The sequence below is a fragment of the Monodelphis domestica genome, chromosome 1, assembly GCF_027887165.1.
Source record: "Monodelphis domestica isolate mMonDom1 chromosome 1, mMonDom1.pri, whole genome shotgun sequence".
In the NCBI taxonomy this organism is placed as follows: domain Eukaryota; kingdom Metazoa; phylum Chordata; class Mammalia; order Didelphimorphia; family Didelphidae; genus Monodelphis; species Monodelphis domestica.
The window spans coordinates 224,226,377-224,238,670 of NC_077227.1; the positions used below are offsets into that span (position 1 = coordinate 224,226,377).

The window sequence follows — 12,294 nt, forward strand, 5'->3', positions numbered from 1 at the left end:
TCAAAGGATATAAACAAAGAGTTTTCAGATGAAGAAATCAAAGCTATCAGTAATCATAAGAAAAAATGTTCTAACTCACTCTTGATTAGAGAAATACAAATTAAAATAACTCTGAGGTATCACTTCATACCTATCAGATTGGCAAATATAAATTAAGGAAAGTGATAGATGTTGGAGAGGATATGGCAAAAATGGGACACATATATTATTGGTGGAGTGGTGAACTAATCCAACCATTCTGGAGAGCAATTACAGATAAATAAATAAAGATATAGATACAAACTAAGGTTTTGTATGATGATGGTATATTATTGTGCGGTAATGAATGATGAACAGAATGATTTCAGAAAGAGTTGCAAATCGGAATAAGCAGAACCAAGAGAACACAGTACATAGGGATGGCAATATTTTATGATGATCAGCTATGAAAACTTAACTAATCTTAGCAATACAGAGATCCAGGACAATTCTGAAGAAATTGTAACAAAGAATACTATCTACCTCCAGAGAGAACTGTTGGAATCAAAATGCAGATCAAAGCAAACTATTTTTCACATTAGTTTATATACTTTTTATTTTGGATTTTTGGTTTTATATGAGTATTCCCTTATAGCAATGACCAATAGGAAGTGTGTTTTGCATAATAATACAAGTATGACACAGATTAAGTTGCTTACCATATCTGGGGTGGGGGAGGGCAGGGAAGGAGAGAGACACTTAGATTCTTAAAATTTTGGATAATATATGTTGAAAATTATTATTACATGTAATTGGGAAAATAAAATGTCTTAAAAAATTTTTAAAGAATGAAAATTTAAAATTAGAGGTATATATTTTAAATTTTTAGACATTTTTCCTGTGTTAAAGTGCAAAGCTGTAGAAATGCTTATTAGCATAAAAGTGCATAAAATAACTATCACTGGCCTCGTATAGAGAAAATAAAGGTCGTTTTACAAGGAATTAAAGAACAGACATATAAATTAAATAACATTTTAAAATATTTGTGAATTATATTATTTAGATCACCATGGTAGAAACAGTCATAAAATAGAAAAAGGCATATTTTCTAAACATTATTTCATGTACTGGAAAAAAGTGTAAAACCTTTTTTTCACACTAGTAAGTCTAACATAACTTATTTACTCTTATGTAAACAGACCCAGATTAATTACAAAGTGTGATTTGGAAAAGAATCAAATGTCTGATAGAAAACTCATATGAATTTACTTATCTATCCCTCTCCCTAAGAGATTCTCATTAGAGTCACAGCCTTATTTATAAAAGTTCTAATTTTAGTGCCTTTTCTTTGTAATCTCCAATTGATCCTATATAAATATATGTACAAATATTATTTTTTTTGTTTCACATAATTATTTGCATATTATCTCTTCTATTATACTGTAAAATCCCCAAGGGCAAGGATGATTTTTTACCTTTCTTTATATCCCCTTAACATAGTATAGTTCCTAGTATAAAAATTCTAGCTTACTGACTAAAATTGAAAACTATATATATTTTTTTCAAATGTACACACAAATATATCCTATTTTAATAGAAATCCTGACAGATTCAAGCATTTCCATCAAATGTATTGATATTTTATGTATAGGTACATAGTTGACATGGCTCTCATAAGAACTGACTTTTAACAAGGAATAATCAATTTTGTCTTTCATACTATTAATCTGAACTGCTAGACTTTCACTACAAAGAACCATATGTTAATGATAATAATAGCCAACATTTACATAGCATCTATTATGTTCCTGGTACTGTGTTAAACACTTCACAAATATAATCTTACTTGACTCACAACAACTCTGGAAAATAGGTGCTGCAATTATTATTTCATTTTACAGATGAGGAAACTAAGGCAGAGATTAAGTGACATGCCCAAAGTCACACAGCTAATAAGTGTCTCAGGCCATATTTGAAGTCAGAAACATGAGTCTTCCTGACTTTAGGCCCAGAACTCTAGCCAATGTACCACCCACCGCACAGCCCATAATTTTTTTTTCTTTTGCTAATGAACTGAGTTTGAAATGCAATGAAATGTAGCCAGAGAACAGATGGAAAAAGCCCCAAAAGGTTAAAAAAAAATTAAAACTAACCTGTCCCACAAAGTGTTTCCTTCTTACTGAGCTCCGACTATAAAGCTTGATAAGAAAATTAATTTCTTTCTCATTTTGTGTAAATGGAAAAATCATTGTTTCTCCCCACTTTACTCTTCCATTGGTGGATTTTAGTAGACGGGTCTTCTTCTTGTAAATCAAATCTCCTGAACTAAACATCGCCACCTTCACAAAGAAATCTAGAAAATGAAAAATTGGGAAAAAGACTAGTTGGCTGTTTTATTTTTTTTAAGTAGAGAAAATAGAGACCATTGTACTGTAACTGTAAGCATTTTCTATCAGAATATTGTAAGATAGGAAGTATATATATATTATTGTGCTCATTTTATAAATGAAATACTTCAGTTTCCCTAAAGTTAAATTATTTGTCCATGGTCAAGCACTGATTAAGTGTTAGATATGAGATATCAACCTGAATCCCTTAACTTCAAGGTCTAATGCTCTTCCTATAGAATCATGTGCATATGAAATGATTAAATATTAAAACCTGAGAATTTTTCTTAGGAGGAAGGGGAGAATATCATCAAAATTGATGTCATTGTTAAATTTATATTTAAAAAATTAAAATTAATAAAATAAAAATGGTAGATTATATAAATTAAATCAAAGAAATTATCAGTTATTATGTTTTTGGTAGCACCAAAAAATTCCACATATAATAACTAGAACTTTCACAAAGAGTTTTTTGCCGATAAAAATGAGAACTTAAGGGGGCAGCTGGGTAGCTCAGTGGATTGAGAGCCAGGCCTAGAGACGGGAGGTCCTAGGTTCAAATCTGACCTCAGACACTTCCCAGCTGTGTGACCCTGGGCAAGTCACTTGACCCCCATTGCCTAGCCCTGACCACTTTTCTGCCTTGGAGCCAATAGACAGTATTGACTCCAAGATGGAAGGTAAGGGTTTTTTTAAAAAATGAGAACTTAAAATAAATAGTGGTTGTTGTTTTTCAATCATTTCAGTTATGTCCAACTCTTCATGACCTCATTTGACATTTTCTTGGCAAATAAGCCAGAGTGGTTTGCTACTTCCTTCTCAAGCTTATTTTTTACAGATGAGGAACTGAGGTAAACAGAGTTAAATGACTTGTCCAGAGTCAACACTAAAAATGGAGACTTGAATCCAGTACTTCAATCCACAGAAGGCCTTGCTCCACTTCCCCAGAATGCTTTGTAATCTCACTGAATTCTCACCTGGGCCGAGAGCAAATTATGATATAAAGTGTTTCCGCTGTAAGCTGTCTCTGCTGGCAAGCAGATGCATCTCATGATGTGAGTGAAATTGAATTAGGCCTCTCGGCCCACCTGGCATGTGCCTTTCTTACTTTATTTTTCTTAAATTCTCAACCTTTAATAAAACTCTAAAAATATAATACTCCTTGCAGAGAGAAACAAATTTCTACCTGCCTCAGTTTCCCTAAATTTTAATCTTTACACACAGATGTCAAATGTCTGAGGCCATATTTGAACTCAGGTCTACTTGATTCCAGGCTGGGCACTTTTACCTATTGTACTATCTAGTTGTCCAAAATAAACAAATCTCTATAAAAATGACAGAATAATAAATAAATGGCAAGCATTGCAATCTGAGAGAGAGAGAGAAACCAGACAAGCCAGAAACAAATGTCCCCCCTCCAAATATGCCAGAACTAAGATGGAATCATGAGTGAATTTTTCCAAGATTATAAAATACTTAATTCAATAAACATGTTGAAAGCACTCTTTAAAGAGTTATGCATGCAAAAAAAAAATCCAAAAACCTTAAGATTCCATCCCTGCCTTCCAGAAACTTTTAATATAAGAGAGTGCTAAAACATGTACACGAATAGTAATGGTACATAGTAAAATGTGTTAAGTGCCCAGTCCAAAGATCACTAATCACATTCAGTGATTGAGGAAGCCAGGTTTAGAAGAAACAGAAACTCTGGGTAGAGACTATCTTTTTCCTCTTTGTATCTGCAACACTTAGCATAGTGCTTGGCACACAGTAGGTGCTTAATAAATGTTTAATGATTAATTATCAATTGAAGTAACAAGAGCAGATAAAAATAAACAAGGAAAAGAATATAATTAAGAAGATATGACTCCGAAGGATGAAGTCCCAGACCACACATTCAAAGGACTGGAGGATGAAGAGTCAGTAAAATAGGCAGATGAAATGAAGTCAGAGAAGCAGAATCACAAAAATGCAACATCACAGAAGCCAAAGAGAGATTATCATGAAAGGGAAAATAAAAAAGAGAAACTGAGTATAATGCACATTCTTTAAAAGACACTCAATTTGGTGAAAAGGTAGAAAATTTAAAAGATGTGAAAAGAATAGGTTTGATAAAATGACAAAGATACAAAATCTGATAATGACAAGGTAAAAGTTGGTGGTAAGAAAATGAATGTAGGGAGTTCAATTTTTTTCTGAGAAGAATGATAGCAAATGAGGGGGAAAGGGCTAAACAGATAGAAGAGTTAAAGTAAGGTTTCTCTGTAATGTGAAACACCTGAATGTATCAAAGGGAAGAAACCAGTAGGGAAAGAAAAATCAAAGATGCATGAAAAGGAAGATGATGGAATAAAATCCTGGAAGACATAGGTGGGGCAAGACCAAGAGGCAAATTAGAAAGAAGAGAATTGTATTATCCATTGATTTGCAGTCAAAAGACCAAAGCACAAATTTCATTCTGCTACCTACTGCATATGACTACCTATGACACCTTGGGCAAGTTATGTAATTTTCTGGATCTAAATTTTTTCCTATGAAGCTCAAAATCTAAGGTCTTATACTAAATACTCAATAAGGTTTTAAGGAAAAAAATAAAAGTGAAGTGAGAGGCACAGGAGAACATAGGAGTATATGTGTGAGAAGGTACCATGAAATGGTGGAATGAGCTCTGAATTTGGAGTCACTGAACATAGGTTTGAATCATATGTCTTCAATTAGCACAAATATTATATGATTCCATACATGACTCATATAAGCTATTGTACTGGTTTCAAACTCAAGTGCCTAGAATAATTGGTCGTGATAAGAATATAACACCAATACGTTATATTGATTCTACGACAGAAGGTAAGGGTTTAAAAAAAAAAGAAACAATGAGGCTGATGAAATCATAAAGAGAACATACACAGTGAAGAAAGAATTCATAATAGAGCCCTAGAATATACCTATTGTGGAGGTAGATGGAAGGGAAAAAGGGGAAAAGAATATGAATGATAATGAGTCAGCAAAGGTAACTGAGAAGTAATTAGGAAGATAGGAGGAGAATCAGGTTATAACAAGTTGAAAAATCCAAAGTGTGACATGAGAAGTCATCTCTCCCCACCCCTCCACTTTGGGAAAGGACCAAGGATTTTACTGAGGGATGTGTCAAGGAAGTTTATCCCCTCCCCCTCCTGAGGACCTTTACCTATCTATCAAACATTCCTGACATAGCATAGTTTTGCCAGGTTTGTGTCTGGGTACATTTGGTACATCAATAAAAGTCAAGACTTTGGGTTTCTGAGTGGAAGAATCGAGGGAGAATCGAGAGTGAATCAGGGGAGAATGGAGAAGTCAGGAACAGAGCAGGCAGGTGAGGGAAGGAATGAGGAAGAGACTGACAGACTTGTCACCACATGGTCAGGTTACTTATAGGAACATTGTCTACTCTTCAATAAACTATAAAATATATATCTGGGTAGAAATGGAATTGCAAAACCACTTTGGTTTAGAAAACGAACCTTTATTTTTCTTCTGAGAGAAGTTTTGAGTTAGTGCTTAGTTAAGCTTAAAGATAGAAGCAACTGATGCCTGCCTGCATAGACAGAAACTTGCTGAGAAAGAGAAACAGAATCATCTAAGCACTTCTTCAGATGGACTGGTGAGAAAAACTCCCTTCCCTGAGTTTCCCCATCCCATTCTCTTACTTCAGCCCAGGGTGGGTCAGTAAAGCCCTGGCTGGAGCACAGGAAGCCAGCCCCTAACTTCCCAGTGCATCTGAAACAGAACTGGGGACCCAGGCAGGGGAGCAGCTGCTTTATATTAAAGGATAGGATCCCCTGGGCGTGAAAAAGGCAGACTCCTGTTTCTTCCCAGCCTCTGTACTCTCCCCACTTACCCCCCCCACCCAACCCATTTTAGATGAGAGTGGAGCGGTAAAGGATGGTGCCCCCTCACAGGATGGCCCTTGCAGACTGGGGGAATAGCACATAGGGGTGACCCCCTAGGAATTTGTGTAAGACCCCCCCCATTCCAAACAGGACTGAGTATTTTTAAACCAACGGACACTAGGACCCAACAGGTCTTTCCCTGCACACCACACCCACTAAAGTGCTGCAGCAGGGACCTGCCCAGAGACACCCATTAAATTAATCCTGGGGGTCCTTCCAGGATTTGGACTAGGGTTAGGGGCTCCCTTCCCCCCTCCCCAACTTTGAAAAAACATGGCTACTACCTAACCTTGGTGGGAGGAGAAAATTAATTTTACATGGAAGTTCTCTTTAAATTTTTCTCTCTGCCTCCCTAACTCTCAAAAGTTTTAGCATATCAAAAGCCATTCAAAGCTTTCTGGGAAGAGTGTCTGCCTTCTTTAGCATATTAAAAGCCTTTTTTTTTTTTTGCTTTATCTAATTGCTTACATAGATAGATCTACCCACAGGTGCCTTCCTCTCTACATGCATTTATAGTTCCACCTACTATCAAGAATTAAAACTGCAGGAAAATAAAAAGAATTCCTTTGCTACTGCTACCACTGATATAAAATAATCCTATTAAATTGAATACATTTAAATAAAAATATTATTAATAGGTAATATTAATAATTTTGAATTTAAATTAAAACCAAATTTCTAAAATTGAACAAAGCCAACATTAAATCAAATTAATTACATGCAATATTGAGAAATAATTTTAGAACAATAGTATTAATAATATTAGTAATAACAATAATTATTAATTTATAACTATTATATTTCATTATTATTGATTACTAATAGTTATTGTTGATTATTAATATTTGTTGTTTATAGTTTGTGGTTAATTATTAATAACAATGGGAATAAATGCATATTAATTGATAATATCATCAATGATTTTAATAAATTTATATTGTTCATTATTAACATCATTAATAATTATAATGCATGTTGTTATTAATTATTGATAACAACAATTATTACACTAAATACACATTCATTATTGATACTATTGCTGTGAAACAATTGTTGTTTCCTTACATTAGCTTTTTGTTTTAAACCTCCTCTTATTACCTTCCACAATAACATCGAAGAACTTTGTGTCTCCATTTTTTTTATGGTTTAGGAACTTTTCATTGTTTCAGCTGACTATTTAGCAATACTCAAACTAGCTTGCATAGGACATACAGACTAGAATATGTGGGAAATACTGCAACACATCAAAGGAAATAAGGATATATTCCTCTTGATTCAGCCCTGCAAAAATGTATAATTTCCTGGAGTGATCCAAATTTGCCTAAGGAGAATTGGATGACAAAGAAAAAAGTGAGAAAGCTTTGTAAGGCATGGATGGGCAGATCTTTTACCTGACCAAAATATGGCTCTTTTGACTTCAAGATCTTAAAAGATTTGAAGTTAGCCATTAAAAAGTCTAAAGATTATAAATACTGGTACTTGTGGGCATATCATGTTGATAAATTGACCATTCCCTCCAGTGAGGAAACCTTTCTTACTTTGGAACAAAACTTCTATCTTAACTCCTTCAGTAAAATCTAGCAAGAAACACACTCTATCATCCCACCTGACCTGTGAGAATGTTTCTCCTCATACTGACCAAAACCAGGACTTGAACACCTCAGCTCCTCTCCCTCTCATACCTTGCTCATCCCATACTCCTCCCATCCCCTTTCCTCCAATCCACCTTTCTACCCTAACTACCCAGTGCCCACTCATCTCCCATATCCCCACCCATACCATCCCTACTTCAATGCTTTTCCTCCTTCCTACCCACCTTACTATGACTCCTCTCGACCTCACCCATCCTACTCTCTCAACCCTACCCCAAACCCCTCCCTGTTCCTTTCCACCCTGCCCCCAGCCCCTCCCTGTTCCTCTCCACCCTGCCCCCAGCTCCTTCCCCATTCCTCTCCACCCTGTCCCCAGCCCCTCCCCTGTTCCTCTCCACCCCACCCCCAGGCCTACCCCCAATCTTTTTGCTCTGCCTCCCCACCTGCTGACCAGCTCCATTCCACCACCCCTTCCCTTTCCCCTACCAATCTCACTACAAAACACTCCATTGAACTCCAGAACACAGACCAAGTAGCAGTTGCCACAGATGATTCAAATTAAGGTCTTTTCCCTCTAAGAGTTGTCCCTACATATAAGAGATGTGGAGATTTAGTAAACATTAGACATCATACACCTTTTTCTCCACAGAACATTGAGAGATTAAAAAAAAAAACACCTTCATATGAAGTTGAGCCTGTGGAGTGATAAATAAGTTTGAAAGCATTTTTCACACATATAATCCCACATGGCTTGATGTAGATTTTCTCTAGGCCTTGCTAATAGAAAAGGAAAGGAATAAGATTCTTTCTCTTGTTAATCAGGCCTAAGGAGAGGGAACAGCTCATTGGCCAACTGAAAATCCCAAATGGGACCCAAATTCAAAGTAAGATTACTTACAACTATGCCAGACTCAAAATGCATTGATAAAAGCTGAGAGCCTGTTCTGATAGGCCTAATACATGAACTAAATTTGAAAATCTTAAGCAACAAGATAGTGAAAATTCTGCCCAACTTATGAATAGACTTATTGAGCTGGGAGGAAGATATATTGAGCTTGATCTTGATAGGGAACAGGACCTTAGACAAATCAGAATACAATTTGTAAAAAACAGTTGTAAGGTAGTTAGGAATTATTTTATGACTAGCTGTCCAAACTGGCTCACTATGGACCTTGAAGAATTGAAAAGAGTAGCACTTTATACTTTTAAGAGACATAAGGAAAAGAAGAAAGAGAACACTGATTTAGTGGAAGCATTAAGGAAGGAATTAAAGGAATTGACTTCTAAACAGGGTGAGAAGGATAAAGAGAATACTACTTTAGTAGAGGCATTGAGGAAGAAAATAAAAGAATTAACTGAAACAGTTGTAAAGGTAAAGCAAGGAGAGATCATAGCTCCCTTACAAGAATCCACAAAGCAACCACTAACGTGTTACTTTTTTGGAAAAGCTGGCCATGTGATTATGAACTGTAAGAAGAGAAATCAGGAAAATAGGAATAGAAGTTTTAGGAATAGTAATATTAATAGGAGGAATAGTTATTCAAATGAAGAAGATTAAAGGAACTCCCCTCAGTATGGGAGACCCCAGAGGTGTGGACAAAGAAATTATGATGAATAATGGTACTTGGAGGGGAAGGAACCTCAAAGAGTCTGGAGGTGAATGTTTAAGCCATTTCAGACCTCATTGCCTTATTGATATTAACTGTTTCAGTTTGTTCCCCTCTCCAAAATGAAGAAATCTCTGTAACTCAATTCTAAATACATGATGTATGTAATTTAATGTTAACCGATTTGTAAATTATCAAAATTGAAATATTATTTTACATTGTCTTTATTTGTACCACCCCTATGACTATGATTGTACTATAGAATATTTTTGTAAGATTCCATGAACAACATTTTGTTCCTTTTTTGCTATTGTTAATTGTCACACAAAACTGATGGATGAACTACATTGAACTGGTTTCAACCTGTATACAAGTTTTGAAGAATTTAATTGTCTAATAATTTAAATTGATTTTAACGAGTATTCAGACATGATTTTAGCTATCTGTGAACATACTTACATTTAACTGATTATTTGCCTGCCTCTTGAGTTGTTTGTAATAAGAGGTAAGGATCTATTTGTAGTTGAAGTACAGTGAAATGGTATTGTTGTAATTTCCCATCTCTGCATTCATTGTAAATGTAATGGATGACATGTCTGCAGTGACTTTTGCTTTTTAGTCCTAGGCTCCATGTACAAATGGTTGGGACATATTCAAGACAGTTCTGGTATACTGTTACAGTCTCATACCAAGGGGGAGGGAGGTGCCCAAGTGGCTTAGTTACCCTGTAATGCATTATAATCTCATCTGGGAGGTGGAAATGATATTTTTTTCCTGTGAAGCCTACTAGCTTCTAAATGGATTTATTGTGTTTTGTAATTCTTCATCAACTGTACAGAGGTTGTTGGGGTTTTTTTTTTCTGGACTTCTCTCCCACCAAATTTTGGAATGATGGTAATAATAGACTTTGTTAAAAAAATATCTTTGCCAAAGTTGAAAGATTGGCTAAATCTGTGGAATATGTGACAAGTATTCATGATTCCAAAGTTTTTTTACATGTCATGCAGAAACTCATGTAAACCTTAATAATGATAGTTGGTTTGTTTGCAGTTATCATTAAATGGGCTCTTACAAATTTGGGGATTTTGGTACTTTTTAGAATCTGTATTAGTTGTTGTGCTACTTTTTTAAAAAGGTTTTTACCTGATGAAAAAATTATGTTCACTCACACTATGGATCCTGGCCAAGTTAAGAGTGATATACATTTCATTTTTGAGTGAGCACCTTTTGGGTTGTGCCTCTGCTTGGTAACACATTGTCACATGGAATGTGAACTGTAAAATTAGGATTTTTTAAATTATTTTTTTCTCTTTATGTTTGTAATAGGATATTTATTTTTTTTCTTCTTTCTTTTTTCCTAACTTTGGTGATACTTCAAGTACATAAAATCAGTATTAATGGGTTTTTTTTTTTACCTGAAGGATAAAGTTTACAGTATAAGTTTACAGTATCCATTGGCCCTAGTAATATGCATACCCAAAAAGCTTTCAATTATGGAAACCTGCCATTTATTGATAAATGTTATGGGACTTTGTTTAATGATCTTGTCTGATTCCAGGAGAAGGGAATAAAAGAGCCACTATACATTGCCAAGTAGCACAAGGTCAAAATAGACCAAACCCAAAGCAGGGAAGATTATTGAACTTCTATGTCAATACAAAAGGACTTGAACATAGTGTGCGAATCGAGGTTGTGGCACTTGACATATGCTAAGATGCAGGACTTCCTTGAACCACACCCCATGTGCAATATTCCATCAAGTGCCTCATATTGGCTATCATCCTGGCTCCCCCTATCTCTGACAGTGACAGTAAAATCAGACCAGGGAATGATTTTTCCTATTTGCTGCTGAAACTTAGTCCTTTCTCTCTTATAGCTTGGCAATTTTCTGTAGTCCTGACTGCAACTGGGTAAAGAACTCTATTTCTGCTATTGTCCTACAGACTTGTGGGAGATAAGTCACTTTAATTGAACCTTACCTGTGATTCAAGAACCAATTACAGGTTTAATTTTTTTTTACTCAGACTTTTATACACATAAGATTTTTATTTTATTTTTTATCATTTCTGTATTCTTATTTTTATACAGAATTTCATTTTTTACTTTTATTTGGGATTTTTTGGGTTGGTTTGTTTTTTTGTTTGTTTGTTTTTCTTTTGACAATTGTTTCATATACCTCATAACTCAGTCACGTATCCCAGTGTGATTCTGGTGTTGGTCAACACCCTCCGCAGGGGGGATAGTGTAATTATCCTAAAGCAAGGTTTAAAATTTTCAGAGAAATTTCAGGAAAAGAAACTTGCCAACATTCTAACTCAAGAAAGTGAATCCTTTTGGAGAAGGTGCTATAAAGATGCCTGAAGACACTACATCAAAAGATCCAGAATGAACTTTGGGATATAATGAACTGAATTGAAGGGATTAAACATACTTATTCTGAATGTAAACTCTTATGACAAAGGGGACTGTCCCCTAATTGACATTTTGTCAATGTGTCTATCAATAAGTTTTTGTATTTTACTCCCATCTCTAACTATTGCAACTCCCTCTTAGAAAAATGCAATATTTTATGTACTTTTGGCTAGAAGGTATTTAGAGTATAAGATAGTTATATTTAAATGATGCATTGGGGAGATGGGTCTCCCAAGGGATCATAGGGAGAAATGTGTCAAGGAAGTTTATCCCCTGCCCCTCCTGAGGAACTTTACCTGTCTATCAAACAATCACGACATAGCATAGTTGCACTAGGTTTGCATCTATGTATGTTTGGTACATCAATAAAAGTCAAGGTTTTGGCTTCTGAGCAGGAGAATTGAGGGAG

At 35.3% G+C, this 12,294-nt stretch overlaps 1 protein-coding gene across 1 annotated transcript in view; it reads right to left on the reverse strand.

Moving 5' to 3' along the window:
* TC2N (tandem C2 domains, nuclear) overlaps window positions 1-12,294 on the reverse strand; it is a 70,964-nt gene that overhangs the window by 11,596 nt on the left and 47,074 nt on the right. Inside the window, exon 12 of the mRNA XM_007472548.3 lies at window positions 2,112-2,311. Coding sequence (XP_007472610.1) covers window positions 2,112-2,311 — 200 coding nt within the window. The remainder of the gene's footprint in view (window positions 1-2,111; window positions 2,312-12,294) is intronic.